At 35.7% G+C, this 15,538-nt stretch overlaps 1 protein-coding gene across 2 annotated transcripts in view; it reads right to left on the bottom strand.

Moving 5' to 3' along the window:
- Positions 1 to 14,931, bottom strand: part of tle2b (TLE family member 2, transcriptional corepressor b) — a 68,744-nt gene extending 53,813 nt beyond the window's left edge. For both annotated transcript variants that reach the window (XM_073844852.1, XM_073844851.1), the window contains exons 1-3: positions 14,382 to 14,931; positions 5,455 to 5,552; positions 2,225 to 2,288 (exon numbers count right to left, since the gene is read on the bottom strand). In XM_073844852.1, coding sequence (XP_073700953.1) covers positions 2,225 to 2,288; positions 5,455 to 5,552; positions 14,382 to 14,405 — 186 coding nt within the window. In that variant the 5' untranslated portion in view covers positions 14,406 to 14,931. The remainder of the gene's footprint in view (positions 1 to 2,224; positions 2,289 to 5,454; positions 5,553 to 14,381) is intronic.
- Between the last annotated feature and the right edge of the window lie 607 nt (positions 14,932 to 15,538).

Genomic DNA, 15,538 nt, shown 5'->3' on the forward strand with positions numbered 1-15,538 from the left:
TACAATATAAATAAATAATAATTTATATATTTTTGAGCCATTTATTGTTTAATATTATGAATAAATATTTACATTATTCATTAATATTTTTGAATATATAATAAAAATGGACATTATAATAAAATTCATTAAAATATAAAAACTAATATTTATGAATAATTAAATAAAAACATATTTTTTGCTTTATTGAATGTTGGCTGGAATTTATTTATTTATTGTTTTTTTTTACAGAGTCTTGTTTATATTTTTTATATTATTCATTAATATTATTGAATATGTAATTAAAATGGGCATTATATTAATATTCATTCAAATATAAAAAACAATATTTATGAATTATTAAATAAATACAAACAAATAAAATGTAATTATTTGCTTATTTAGCTTTATTTGATGTTGGCTGGAATTTATTTATTTATTCATTCCGCAGCCTTGTTTTTTAGAATATTAGAATATTAGAATATTTCTATTTTTTATTAATATGTATTTATATTATTAATAAACATTATTAAATATTATTATTAGTAGTATTAATGAAATTAAAATGAATGAATAAATAAATAAATGTTTTTGAACAATTTAATGTTTATACTATTAATATTATGAATAAATATTTAGATTGTTAATAAATATTATTGAATATATACTTAATTTACATTTATATACAATTTACATATATATATATAATTTACATTTATATTAATTAAAAATAAATGCAAATATTTATTAATAATCACATAAAAATAAAAAATAAACATATTTGGCTGGAATAAATTGGATATTGGCTGGAATATGTTTCATTTAATTATTTGGCATAGCCTTGTTTATATTATCTATATTATTAATACCTATTATTAAACATTATTATTAGTAGTAGTAGTAATAATAAAATTTTAATTAATTAAAAATAAATATATTAAATATAAAGAAATCCTTTTGAGCCATTTATTGTTTATACTATTAATATCATTAATAAATATTATTGAATATACAATTAAAATGGACCTTACATTAATATTAATAAAAGATAAATTCAAATATTTATGAACATTTATTTTGGTTTATTCAAGGCCATAGCCTTGTTGTTTATATTATTTAGAATATTAATTAATATGTGTTTGTTATTAATCAATATTATTAAATATTAGTTGTAGTAGTGTTCATTTAAATAAATAAATAAATGCTTTTATTTTTACTGATTATTTTTAAGGAGAGAGCGACGAAATGGGATCACAAAGCAGATTCGAACCTGAATCTCTAATATGGACACTACAGTTCTATATATAAAGTTAAACATTTTTTGTTTCTTCAAATGTAATCATAAGTTTTTTGTTTTATTAAATAGACACCAGAAATATTTTCTATAAAGACGGATGAATGATAAGATTTAGACATGTTGAAGGCTGAATATGAATCTGCTTTTTCTGAATTTGCATCATGGCCCGACAAATTAATACAAAAGCCACAACCTGAACATGTTTTTGAAACAACTCGGGGGGTGTTTTGCTTTACTGAATAGATAGCGGAGAAAAAGATGACAAGACCTTCAGCATTGCTCAAAATATCAGCAGTGTGTGTGCCAACCACTGAACCACGGCACCGAACAAAGCTTTTAACACTTGAATATCATCCAATTCACCGTCTTTGTTGTTTTTGTTAGCCAGAAGGCTAACGCACCATCGCAAATGAGCTCTGAAAACTATTTCATGCCCATCAACGAATAAATCATTCACTAAAGAGCGACGAGAAGAACACGCAGTCCTGTCTAGTCATCGAAGAGCGCAGACAGAAAAATGTGGTAAACTATAAATGCATGAAAATAAAGGGGAAGGCTGTTGAAACAAGTCTTAGTGTACATGGCAGGTCTAGCAGGCTAAATATAGTCTTCTGGGTTATCTGCTTTCAGCAAGCACTGAATCGTTATTCCCTCTCATTATTTACATGTCTGTGCTTGTGATCTTTGTTTCTCTCTTTCCATCTCTTTTCTCTCCTCATTCCATCCTCCTCTCTTTCTGGCTCTCGCATATCGGCCTTCCTTCTCCCTCTCACTTTTTCATCTCCCCCAACCCCTATCGCAATCCCACTGATGTGTCTCTCAGGTTAACCAAACACCCTGTAACATGAAATCAAACGCAATCTCTCTTTTTAAACACAGACGGGCTTTTATGCTGTATTTACTGGAGCGTATGGCAGATCTGACGATATGAGGGTTGAACAAGCTCACCATGATATAGTGGCGCTGCATCTCCGTCTTTTCGCTCGCCAACTTCTCACACTCTAGTTTGAGGCTGTGAAAACACGACAGAAAAATATGAAAAACACTGTAAAAAATCATGAATTGTACCAGTAAATTGCATTCAAATCTGACAAGTCTGATTCACTTAAACGAATAAGAATGAATCAGTTAAATTAAATGAATCAGAACAAACCAATTTACTTACAAGAATCTAAATGATCCAACTCACTTAAATGAATCAGAACAACAAATGATACACTTAAATGAATCAATTAAATGAAGTGAAACAAGACAAACCAGTTTAATCCAAACAAACTAGTTACTTCACAGGAATCGAGACAATCTGATTCGCTTAAATGAATCAAAATAAATAATTCATTTTAAAAGAATCAGAATGATCTAATCCACTTAATGGAATCAGAATAAACTTGTTCACTTAAATGGATCACAACAAACCTATACACTTCAATAAATATGAATAAATCAAATTAAATGAATCAGAACAAACTAATTAATTTACAAGATTCAAAACAGACTGATTCACTTGAATGAATCAGAATGACCCAACTCACTTTAAGAATTTGTTCATTGAAATTAATAAAAAGGAATCAATTCACTTAAATGAATCAGAAAAAAAAACACTTCAATGAATCAGTTAAATTAAATGAATCAGAACAAACCAATTTACTTACAAGAATCAAAACCACTTGATTCACTTAAAGGAATCTAAATGATTCAACCCACTTAAATGAAACAGAACAAATGATACACGTCAATGAATCAATTAAATTAAATGAAACAAGAAAAAAATTAATCCAAACAAACTAGTTACTTTACAGGAATCAAGACAATCTGATTCACTTAAATGAATCAAAATAAAGTAATTCATTTAAAAGAATCAGAATGATCTAATCCACTTAATGGAATCAGAATAAACCTGTTCACTTAAATGGATCACAACAAACCTATACACTTCAATAAATATGAATAAATCAAATTAAATTAATCAGAACAAAATAATTCACTTACAAGAATCAATTAACTTGAATGACTCAGAATGAGCCAACTCACTTTAAGAATTTGTTCATTGAAATTAATAAAAAGGAATCAATTCACTTAAATGAATCAGAAAAAAAAACTTCAATGAATCAGTTAAATTAAATGAAACAAGACAAACCAATTTACTTACAAGAATCAAAACCACTTGATTCACTTGAATCTAAATGATCCAACTCACTTAAATGAATCAGAACAACTGATACATTTCAATGAATCAATTAAATTAAATTAAACAAGAAAAACCAATTTAATCCAAACAAACTAGTTACTTTACAGGAATCAAGACAATCTGATTCACTTAAATGAATCAAAATAAAGTAATTCATTTAAAAGAATCAGAATGATCTAATCCACTTAATGGAATCAGAATAAACTTGTTCACTTAAATGGAGCACAACAAACCTATACACTTCAATAAATATGAATAAATCAAATTAAATTAATCAGAACAAAATAATTCACTTACAAGAATCAAAACAGATTGATTCACTTGAATGACTCAGAATGACCCAACTCACTTTAAGAAATCATTCATTGAATTTAATAAAAAGGAATCAATTCACTTAAATGAATCAGAAAAAAAAACACTTAAATGAATCAGTTAAATTAAATGAAACAAGACAAACAAATTTACTTACAAGAATCAAAACCATTTGACTCACTTAAAGGAATTAAAATGAACCAACTCACTTAAACAAATCAGAGCAAACTGATACACTTCAAAGACTAACGAATGAGAACAAAGTAAATCACTTACAGAAATCAAGAAAAACTGATTAATTTAAATGAATCAAAATGATCCAACTCATTTACATAAATCAGAACAAATAATACATTTCTATGAATCAAAAGACCCAACTTACCTAAGTGAATCATAGCAAACCACAAACCGATATACTTCAGTGAATAAGAATAAGTAAATAAAATTTCATGAATCAGAATAAAGTAACTTATAGAAACCAAGACAATCTGAAACATTGAAATGAATCAGAATGATCGAACTCACTTAAATTAATCGGAATAAACTAGTTCACGTAAAAGAATCAGAATGATCCAAATCAGAACAAATGATACACTTCAATAAGTCAAACCAATTTACTTTAATTAAAACGATCCAACTCACTTATATAAATCTGAACAAACTGATACACTTCAATGAATAAGAGTAAATAAAATGTAATGAATCAGAACAAATTTACTTACAGAAATCAAAACAATCTGATTCACTTAAATGAATCAGAATGATCAAACTCACTTAAAAGGAATCAGAAAAAATGAATTCACTTAAAAGGAATCAGAATGATCTAACACACTGAAAGGAATCAGAATAACCAGTTAATCATATCAGACCTACTTCAATAAATAAGAATAAACCAATTAAAGGAAATGAATCGGAACAAACTAATTTACTTACAAGAATAAAAAAAACCTGATTCAACTGAATGTATCAGAATGACCCAACTCAGTTTAAGGAATCAGAATAACCCGACAATCAAAACAAATGAATTTATTCAAATTAATTTAATTAATGAATCAATTCATTTGAATGAAATCAGAAAAAAAAAAATCCCAATTCACTTACAGAAATCAAACCAAACTGGGGTAGATTTCCCAAATGCAACTATGGTCACAATTTCTTACCAATAGAGTTCAATAAAACTTGCAACCATAGTTAGCCAAAGATGCTTTTAGGAGACACAACCCTGATTCACTCAAATGAATCAGAATAATACAATTCACTTAAATGAATCAGAACAAACTAATTCAAGTAGAGGAATAGAAATAAACTAATTAATTAAAATTACTTAAATTAATCAAACTTTTCCAATGCTATTTACAGCATAACAGGACAGTTAAGCAGTTATCTGATAATTGTTTCAGTTTGCTAAGTAGCTTTTTATTTGAAAAGCTACACTGAAAATGTGTTCAAGTTAGCAGTATCACTACTTTAAGTCAGTTCTCATTAATTCTGGTAATTCTGAGTGTAGATTCAATGGATGCCATTAAAATGTTGATGTCACACTGCTGTATAATATGCTGTATAATACAGTAACATTAATTCAATACACATCGAGTCAGTTATTAGCCTGTAGGAAGAGACTTATAAATAATCAAACGCCTTTCACATACTGGGAGTAAATCAGCTCATATGATCTGACCTGTGGTACTGAGCCTGAAGGAACTGGAACTCCTCTTTAATGCGGTCCAGAGTCTCCAGCACCGTGAACTTGAATGACTGTCCAGGCTGCAGAGGTACCTGAGGAGAGAGAGAGAGAAAGAGATGGCTTATTAATCAGTAAACAGCCATCGCTCTGTGCTGGAAGATTGGACTGGTTAAATTAATGTACCGAAAGTGACTCATTGAAATAAAATTGAAAAAGTGCTCCCATCGCATTATCTTTGACCTTGGCCTCACTACAAACGCTACATGCATTTTTGGCAAGGGAGGAGAGAAAATTTGATAACAACAGCACTTCTACGGGGTCATGGTAACCTTCTTTCTGCAAAACGCCCTCACAAGATTTAACCCTAACTCTTGGTAGCCACAAATGCGCTTCCCAATCTCAAGAATGAATCATTGCATGGAAACTGTACCAGAAATTCTAAATTTTATTTTAGTCATTCCAAAAGTTCTACACATTCCCAGGACATTAAGTTATTACAAAACGCACATTTCCTAAGTAAACCACAAACTATACCCTTGCTATACCTGCATATTTTCCCTCCAATCCACATCTGAAAACATGCTAATTACACACAGGCCCATCTAATAGCAGTAGCAAGACCTGCGTGCTCTAATCTGATCCAACTGTATTCGTATCAACCTCTCCTCCTCCTCATTAAGACCCGAGTCCTTTCCTTTGCTATTTTTAAACACGTTTCCCATTCTGTCAGCTGCTTCCTAAAATGGCCGCCTTTGTCCTGCGCTCCTCCGGGCTTCCAGTTTTCTCTCTGAAGCTCGGTGTCCGGCGAGCGGCTGAAGATTGGCGGTTTCAGTAGGAGCTTAATTAGTCTAGACAAGCGAAATTCAATTAAATTTCAATTAGGCTAACGGTGGAGGTCAGACACTCCGTGAGCTTTCGAGTAATTAAGCTGCAGGCGCACAGCTGACTGGATGAGTTCAGTACACACACCACCGTGTTTGTGTGGGGATAGAGGGGGGGCGTCGTCATGTCCCTACTGACCCTCATTCAGTCAAACACGTGTGTGTGTGTACAGTAACTGTCCTGAAAGCAACACTAAACACACAGGGCCAGAACTCAGAGGATCATAGGAGATTCTCGCAACAACACAATAATATACAACCAGGAAACATCTCGTAAAAATATAAATGTAGCCAGAGAAGAATTCCATGATTAACATTACATTTTTACATTTTCTTAAGGAAATGTGCAGTTTTCAATGTAAAGCCAGAGTGTTTTCAATTACGCAAATATAATATGATGTTCTGGGTGGTTAACAGGGTGTTGCAATGTGGTTCCTCAGATGTTGTGGGTGGCTTTGCTATGCAGTATTTCTAAGATGTTATGGGTGGTTACTAGGGTGTTGCTATGCAATTACTAGGCTGTTGTGAGTGCAACAACCTAGTAATAGGGTGTTCTGGGTGGTTAACGGGGTGTTGCTATGCAGTTGCTCAGATGTTGTGGGTAGTTTCCAGGGTGCTATGCAATTACTAGGTTATTTTGTGACGTTTCCAGGTCACTTGTTATGCAGTTATGGTAGGGTGTTCTGGGTGGTTCACTGGGTGTTGACTACCATTTCTAGGGTGTTGCTATGTAGTGTTTCTCAGATGTTAATGGTGGTTTCCGGGGTGTTAACTTGAAGTTGCTCGGATGTAATGGGTTGTTTCCAGGGTGTTGCTATGCATTTACTAGTTTGTTGTGAGTGCTTTCCAGGTCACTTGTTATGAAGTTATGATAGAGTGCTTTGGATGGTTAACAGGGTGTTGCTCTGTGGTTCCTAAGGTGTTGCTATGCAGTTTCTTAGATGGTGTGGGTGGTTTCCAGGGTGTTGCCATGCAATTACTAGGTTGTTTTGAGTGGTTTCCAAGTAATTTGCTATGAAGTCATCAGGATGTTGCTATATAGCTGATGGGGGTGGTTAACAAGATATTGACTACTGTTTACTGTTTTTGACTAGGGTGTCGCTATGCAGTATTTCTCAGATGTTAAGGGTGGTTTCTGGGGTGTTGCTTTGCAGTTGCTCAGATGCTGGTAGTTGTTTTCAGGGTGTTGCTATGCAATTACCAGGCTGTTGTGAGTTGTTTCACGGTCACTTGTTATGTAGTTATGATAGGGTGTTCTGGGTGGTTAACAGGGTGTTGCTATGCAGTTCCTCAGATGTTGTGGGTGGTTTTCAGGTCATTTGCATATGCAGCCATTAGAAGTTTGCTACTGCTTAACTAACGGGTGTTAAATTCTGTTTCTAGGGTGTTGCTATGCAGTGTTTCTCAGACATTAAGGGTGGTTCCTGGGGTGTTGCTTTGCAGTTTCTCGGATGCTGTGGGTAAATTCCAGGGTGTAGCTATGCAATTACTAGGTTGTTTTGAGTGGTTTCTAGGTCACTTGTTAAGCAGTTATGACAGGGTGTTGGGTATGCAGTTCCTCAGGTGTTGTGGTTTCCAGGTAATTTGCTATGCAGTCATTACGATATTGCTACTGTTTGACTACCGGGTGCTGACTGCTGTTTCTAGGGTGTTGCTATACAGTGTTTCTCAGATGTTAAGGGTGGTTTCTAGGGTGTTGCTTTGCAGTCAGGATGTTGCTACTGTTTGACTACCAGGTGTTGACTGCTGTTTCTAGAGTGTTGCTATGCAGTGTTTCTCAGATGTTAAGGGTGGTTTCTGGGGTGTTGCTGTGCAGTCAGGATGTTGCTACTGTTTGACTACCAGGTGTTGATTGCCGTTTCTAGGGTGTTGCTATGCAGTGTTTCTCAGATGTTGTGGGTAATTTCCAGGGTGATGCTATACAATTACTACATTGTTGTGAGTGCTTTCCAGGTCGCTTGTTATAAAGTTATAATAGCGTGTTCTGGGTAATTAACCGGGTGTTGACTACCATTTCTAGGGTGTTGCTATCCAGTTCAGAAGCTCCAACAAGCTGCAAAATTTGAGATATCATACATGTCTGCAGCACAAATGGTGCAGAATGGGTTTTGAAACAGTGTTAATATTAGGTATAAGCAAATGTAATTAACACTGCAAATAATCAAGAGATAAAGCCTGTTTTATTGCTTTAGTTGAAACAAATATTTGTTTGGACTGTATTAAACCCTGCAACAAAGATATGTGCAAAACTCATATGCAAATAAACAAAGAGGAAACCTGGGTAAGAGCATCTGTTTAGACACAACAGTGTGTGTCAGACAGAAGGAGGGGGAATCCTGAAATCCAAAACTGATCCAGTTAATCTGGACGGAGGGGGACGAGGCAGACAGCGAGCCATGTGGGACAGCGGCTAGTCAATCACAATTTAGACGAGCTGCAGCAGGCTAGCCTAGAATTACTGGAGATTATCTTCTGAGGGAGGTCAAAGGGGGAGAGATCCCATAACAATGGTGGGAAATGAAATCTCTCCCAATCGCCCACTCTGATCATCTCATATATCACGGCTGGAGTTGCTATTTTGGACACAGTGACTTAAATCGGCTTGAAGGAGGAGAGAGAGACATGTGAAAGAGGCTACCGAGACGTCTACGAAGCGTTTTTCCGCTCGCATCTTCGCAGACAGGCTGGGATAGAGACATCCATGAAATAATCATCTGCTGGTGAAATATTTAGTGCAAAAAGGCGCACAAATAGATGAGGATCACCAGAGAGAGGGAGGAAGAGAAGTGTCAGTGTGATCTCGGGGGGATCTGGGCGAATGTGTGAGTGTGTGTGTGTGTGTGTGTGTGTGTGTGTGTGTGATCTCGCTTTCTAAAAAACAAAGCTTTTTTTTCCTGCCCAGTCCTGCAAGACCTTGTCTCCACAAACTCCTGGAATTCCCAGGATGCAACTGAGGTGTTGGAGTTTAGCAGGTACACCTTGAACTGGGTGTCACACCCTAATTAAACGATCTGAGAGAAAGTCGTTCCACGTTTGCCAATCATTCCTGTGGCTTTTACCCAATCTGAAACCCCACTGAATGCTGGGACGTCGGGTGGCTGCTCGGACTATCTTGGCGACTTACTGACAATGCAGCTCTGGAGTGGCTCGCTTTGTGAGGCCGAGCAAAAGCCATCGCCGTCCAATACTGGATTAGGAACTGTGGATTGGCAGGCAGAGAAAACAGCTTTTATACTTTAGAGAGTAAATCAGCAATGGTTTGAGCCTAAAGGAAAAAAGAAAGAAGGTCTTCATATGTGTTTGATAGAGTGATAATAAAACATTGTGAAGATATGAAACCTGCAACCAAGTTTAACATCCAAATGTGGCCAGAATAAAAAGATGTATTAAAACAAAACAGCTGTGAGTAAAATGAGCAAAGAAGAGCACACCAGCTCAAACTATCAGCTCATTAAAAGAGCATATGTGAATTCTGTGGCCAGAAATTTGGCTACGATTTTCGCTTGGCCACCACATCAGTGCAACAGAAGCTGGCATTCACTCTCATACACACATACACACATACACACAATAACACACTATAAAACATGCATGAATATGGTACTGAAGACTCTGTCATAAAAAATGACAGAGAATCAAGTCTTTGCCATTAATTAATAATCAAAGCAGATATAATCATCTATGATCAAGAGCTGGAAAGCAAGACACATTTTTAAGTGCCATTATAAGTCGCAGAAGTGAATGACTTTCATGACTTTCAGTTATGGTAAGAACTGTGCATTTTTCAATTAGTTAAATTCTGAAACAATAAATATCATGAGCCAAATCTTTAAAGAATTCTAATACAAAATGTGTGACCCATGTTGTCTGATTCCTCAACAAATAAACTATTTTTAGTGAATCAAATGCATTCAGTGTAACAGTAGTCCAATTCCTAAATGCATGACTCCTTACAAACTGGTTACTGAATTAAAATTATTATTGCTTCCCAGTTTCTTACTGACTAACATGAGCTGGTTTGTTTTATTAAATCTACTCCAATTTCCGAACATATGAATCTGAATTTAAGTCAATAATAATGAATTAAAAACATGCAGGGCAAGCATTGTAGTCTGATTTCCAAACAAGTGCTGCTTTTTAGTGAAACTAAATAAGCACAAACAGTGCCCTATTACATTCTGATTCCTAAACATACGCTGTGTTTCCATTACCTTTCAAATTGCGAACTGAAAATACACCCAATGGAAACACGTCAATTTCGTGGAAACTCCCATATATCGCAAAAAAGTTTTTACCCTTGCATGAGGTGGTTTTTCAGGTAAATTGAAAAGGAGAATATTTCGCGAAACTGCAATGGAAACCATTTTTTCGCATTTACAGGTCACCTGGTGTACGTAAAAGTCACATGATCATTCTTTAAATGTACTATAACCTCCAATAAACACCTTATATGTGGACGCTCTCAAGTATAATGGGCTTTCCTTGCCATTAATGCTTGGATAACCCTAGATTTACAATGCCTTTTAGTCGTTTTGCAATAGTTTATCGACATTTATAAAATATCGCTGAAGTTTTGCGCAAATCTGTAATGGAAACGCAGCTAATGAATCTTATGCAGTGGTTCTTTTTAGTAAATCAAAAACATACGGTATTAGGGCTGCGACGATAAATCATGAATTGGATATTTTCCGAATGCATTGTGATTCTCTCTGGAATCGATTCTGAGCTTAGTTTTTAACAACAGGTGGCCCTCTAATCTAGTTTTTAACTGCACACTCAAATGCTCACCCTTGCAATTTGCTTTAACCTTTTTGAACGTTATAAATGATTATTTTAGGTTCAAGTGTGTGTAAGGAACAGGAAGCAAGCGCAGTACGGCCGTTTTTAAAGCATGCAGTGCCATCTGCTGTTCAAATCTTACCTCAGAATCGCTTCGCGAGAGAATCCCAATGCATTCGGAAAATCAATGCAGAATCATTTCTCGATTTGTGATGCATCAATTTATTTTCCCACCCTATATGGTTTGATAAGTGTAGTCCTTATTATAAACACTTATGAATGAGCAGTTACTTTTTCTGACTCTTACTGAACATTGAAACAAAATGAACCAAGGACTGTTACTTCATGTCAAGTCGTATAAAGTCATTAAAGGTCAAGATAAACACATTTTGCAAGAATTCAATAAATATGAAATGGAATACATGTCTGAGTTATTACACTGCACTACATTAAAAACACCTGAGGGCAGTAAACGCAGTAAGTACTTTCAAATATTTTTTCCTCGAAAGTGCTTACTAAAGGAACTGCTAATGGAAAAGAAATGGTTATAAGGCATCAGAATACATTCCTCACAATTACCATCCTTAGTAATCATCTAAAAATGAGACAGTAACCCTTAAACAAGTAACCCGTCTACACCAAAAGTAAAAATCTTATACAGCTATATTGAACAGAATTTTCTCTACATGCCATCTTTAGTATCCATATAAATGTTCACACCCTGGCACAAAACACACCAGCACCTGCCTACAAAACACCCATAAATCCACACATTGTAAACACAGGTACTATTAGCGATAGTGCAAACACACCAATGCCTCATGTGCTACGTGCGCTAACACTCAGATTACGGCCTCTTATTTGTATCAGGTTCTCAAACTCCTTGTCATGTCCAACATATCCAGACCTCCAGTGGAGAGAGTTCATGTTTCTCACGCCTCGCTTATGACATCTATGGACTTCTCACTCTTAAATGATAACTAAATACCAGCATCACCATCTAAACTCTCCATCTTCAGGTTTAAAAACAAAGTGTTAAGTGTATTCGATCAACCTTGGAAGTTTGTGTTCTGTAACAGTCGGAAACCGAAGGTGTGGCTGCAGCGGATTATGAGCTTTCCCTGCTCTGCTTTTTTTATTGTTATTGTTTTTGGCTCAGAAGCACGGAGAGCTGTAACCCTTCTCTCATTCCACCTTCCAATCCCCCTGCTTCAGATAACACTAACCACAAAAATCCAGTGGAACCAATTACCAGTTCTCCCGATGCAGTTTGCCTTGCAAATCAGGCCTTAACCCTTTCGATAGGCAGGTATGTGCAGACTCCAACACACTCATTTCACACCAACAGGCTCCATCTGATTTGCACTGAATGATGTTGAATTGTCAAACTAAACTACTGATGGACCAGTCCGATTGGTAAAACGTTGACTGAAGCATGCTGAGACAGAATTATAATGCTTGAAGTAAATGCAATGCTAGGGTGGTTACAAATAATGTTTTTTTAAGTGATGCCATAGAAGAACCATCTTTGGCTCCCCAAAGAACCTTTCAGTGAACAGTTCTTAAAAAAGCCATTTTATTTTATAGTGTAAAGAACATTTTAATAATGTAAAGCATATTTTTGACTAAAAAGAATCTTTTGTGCAATGCAAATGTTCTATGAATGTTAAAGGTTCTTTATGAAATCATCAATGCAAATATAGAAGCTTAAGTATGAGCAAATGTAAGTGATGCTTGGTTTAACTAGATCCGCTAATAAAAAAGCTGTTCTAAGCATGTGTTTTTTAAGAACAGAATTCTCACGAACACTGAGATTTCTTAAAAAGTTACAGAACAAGAAAAGGTGCAAGCACAAAAGGCAATGCTTATGCTTGGTTACACACAGAGACCTTTCTCACACCTTTTTACTTGTGCAGGTCATGTTTCACAGGCCATGAGGGTAAAAATAAAACCTGGCTGCAGATTTCACTGGTCCTTTGGAGTTTGTTCACTGTATCATTATAAATTACATTCAATCACTCTGGCTGGGAACCTCAGGACATGACTGTATACTTGTTTAAAGAATATTACGGAAAAAGGAATATTTAAAAAAATGTAAGCTGTATAGTAAGAATTTGTGTTTCCACAGAAATACATTTTTTAAAATCCATTGACAGTTATTAGGAGTGAATTGTTACTTAAGAAATATCATAATTCACCACCATATTAAAAGAAAGAAAAATATATAATTGTCACGCAAAAACTGTTCTAAAATGATCTTTGTTTCTAAATATAATAATAATAATAATAAAATCAGCTGACTCGAATGCAAAAATGGTCCTAAAATTTTGTTTACGCTAAGCCAGTTTTTTTTAATTGTATTTATACTTTATTTTTTGGTGAAATGTGACATATTCTAGACATTTAATGACGCAAGGGTGAATCTCACACAAACTGTCTTTAAAGTCTTTTCATTCCTTAATAAAGACATTCATTGGGCTCTTTGTTGAGGTCTAAAAAAAAGTGAGGGAAAGGGTTAAATTGACTATTTTTATCTTAATCTAAATAAGATTTTCAAATAGTTGTATCTCAGCCACATTTAGTCCTATCGTAACAAACCATAAATATAAATCTCTATTTCCAAAAATGTACCTTTATGACTGGTTTTGTGGTCCAGGTTCACAAATATTTTTTCTTTAGATTTTCAAAAGAAATATGCCTCATTCTGGATCCTTCTTGACATTTTTGTGAATTTCACCCTTACACTGGAAGTCTATGGGACGAGTGCGCAACATGCACACTAAATCAGTCTCAAGGGACCTTTCATTCATTCATGAACACATCTGATGCCTTGTACTGTCATATATTACAAGTTCAGACTTGTACGCCAAACCACATTTAAAACAGGCTGCAATGTATGGTAGATTCCTCAGATTCTAAAAACATCAATAAACCAAAAGCTGGCCACAGATAACAAATAAACTTCCCACAGTGAGCCCTATCCAACCCCACCCACATACAGACACACGTATATAACATCTAAACCACTCTAGATTTACCCAAACGCACCATGACATCTATTAGAGGGGGCGTTGAGAAAGGTTTATTACACAAACTAATTCAGACACACATTGTGTTTGATTCCTCCCACACAACTTTCTATCAGCTGGCTCTTGAGGACACCTGGGTAAAGATGAATATGCGTACGTGCAACTGAAAGTCTGAGGAGACATCTGTCCCGTTTGTCAAGGATGTAGGAGAACGAGTGAGCGTAGCACTTACCGGGTGCCTACCCTGCGGGTACATGGTCACCGGAGGGATGCCGGCTATCGGTTTGACAGTCAATGCGCTGACCCTCCGTACTCCTGCGTCCCCCCGCCACCAGGGGACAGATCCCCGAATCGAGCTCGGGAACCTGGCTCTGTTCTTTCCGAGCTGCAGAAGGCTGTCAGTGCATCCGATGAAGGGTCTTCCTAAAACAGATCCCCTTACTCACACTTCCCCCAAGAATTCCCTGACGTCCCACTCCCTTACTGTCCGGCTCTCAGTCTGACAGACCAGGGGACCGGGAGGAGCAGGGAATTCCAAAGAATCACGTCCAGCTGTCCCCAGTCTTGTCCTTCTGCAAATGTCCCCAACAAGCTACAAAAACAAACACGTATCTCCATTCGAGTCTTCCAAGCTTGAAACAGTACCTCAAAACTACAGGGCTTCTTTGCTGAGGTCTAAGAAGGCAAGTAGAAGGAGGAACGGGCTTTGTTTTTAATCTAAATCTAGAGAGGAAGAAAAAAACACACAGGAAAGCAGGAAAGAACAGCAGGTCACTGGAAGATCCAGCAGGCTTTTCAGCAGCGAGCCCTAGACTGTAATATATTGTGCCTGTTGGCTTCAACACAAACACGACAGCCTGCTCAAGCTGCACTTAAGGTGGACTGGGTGAGATAGATAGAGGATAGATAGACGGAGAGATAGAGACCGAAATAGACACCAATACGTGCGTACAACCAATGATACAGGATTTCTTGTTGGCGTTGCATTAAATACACACCTACAGGGGGAAAAACATGAATTAGATATCTTAGCTGTTTTTCTTAGAAGCCAGATTTGATTTGCTTAATAGTCTGCTTATGTTTTTTGACCGAGATAAAAAGACCCCACTTACCACAGTAATCTCTCATGTGTTTGCCTCAAAATGTGCTCAGATTTGCCAAGTCTGCAATCAAAATTCAGAGATTTCAGTATGCACTCAAAAATTACTCATCAAATTCTTCAAAGTCCATATTATTAAATAGGGTTTGCACTTACATCACATTTTGGTCCGTTACCCGGATGCACAGCCATATTGGAGATACTCGGATGTAAACAGCAGCATGGATTGCACGGTTAATGTACTACTGAATACATTGTTCTGCTAATTTATGCTGTCTAAACCACAGAGA

The sequence above is a fragment of the Garra rufa genome, chromosome 7 (assembly GCF_049309525.1).
Source record: "Garra rufa chromosome 7, GarRuf1.0, whole genome shotgun sequence".
Taxonomy (NCBI): domain Eukaryota; kingdom Metazoa; phylum Chordata; class Actinopteri; order Cypriniformes; family Cyprinidae; genus Garra; species Garra rufa.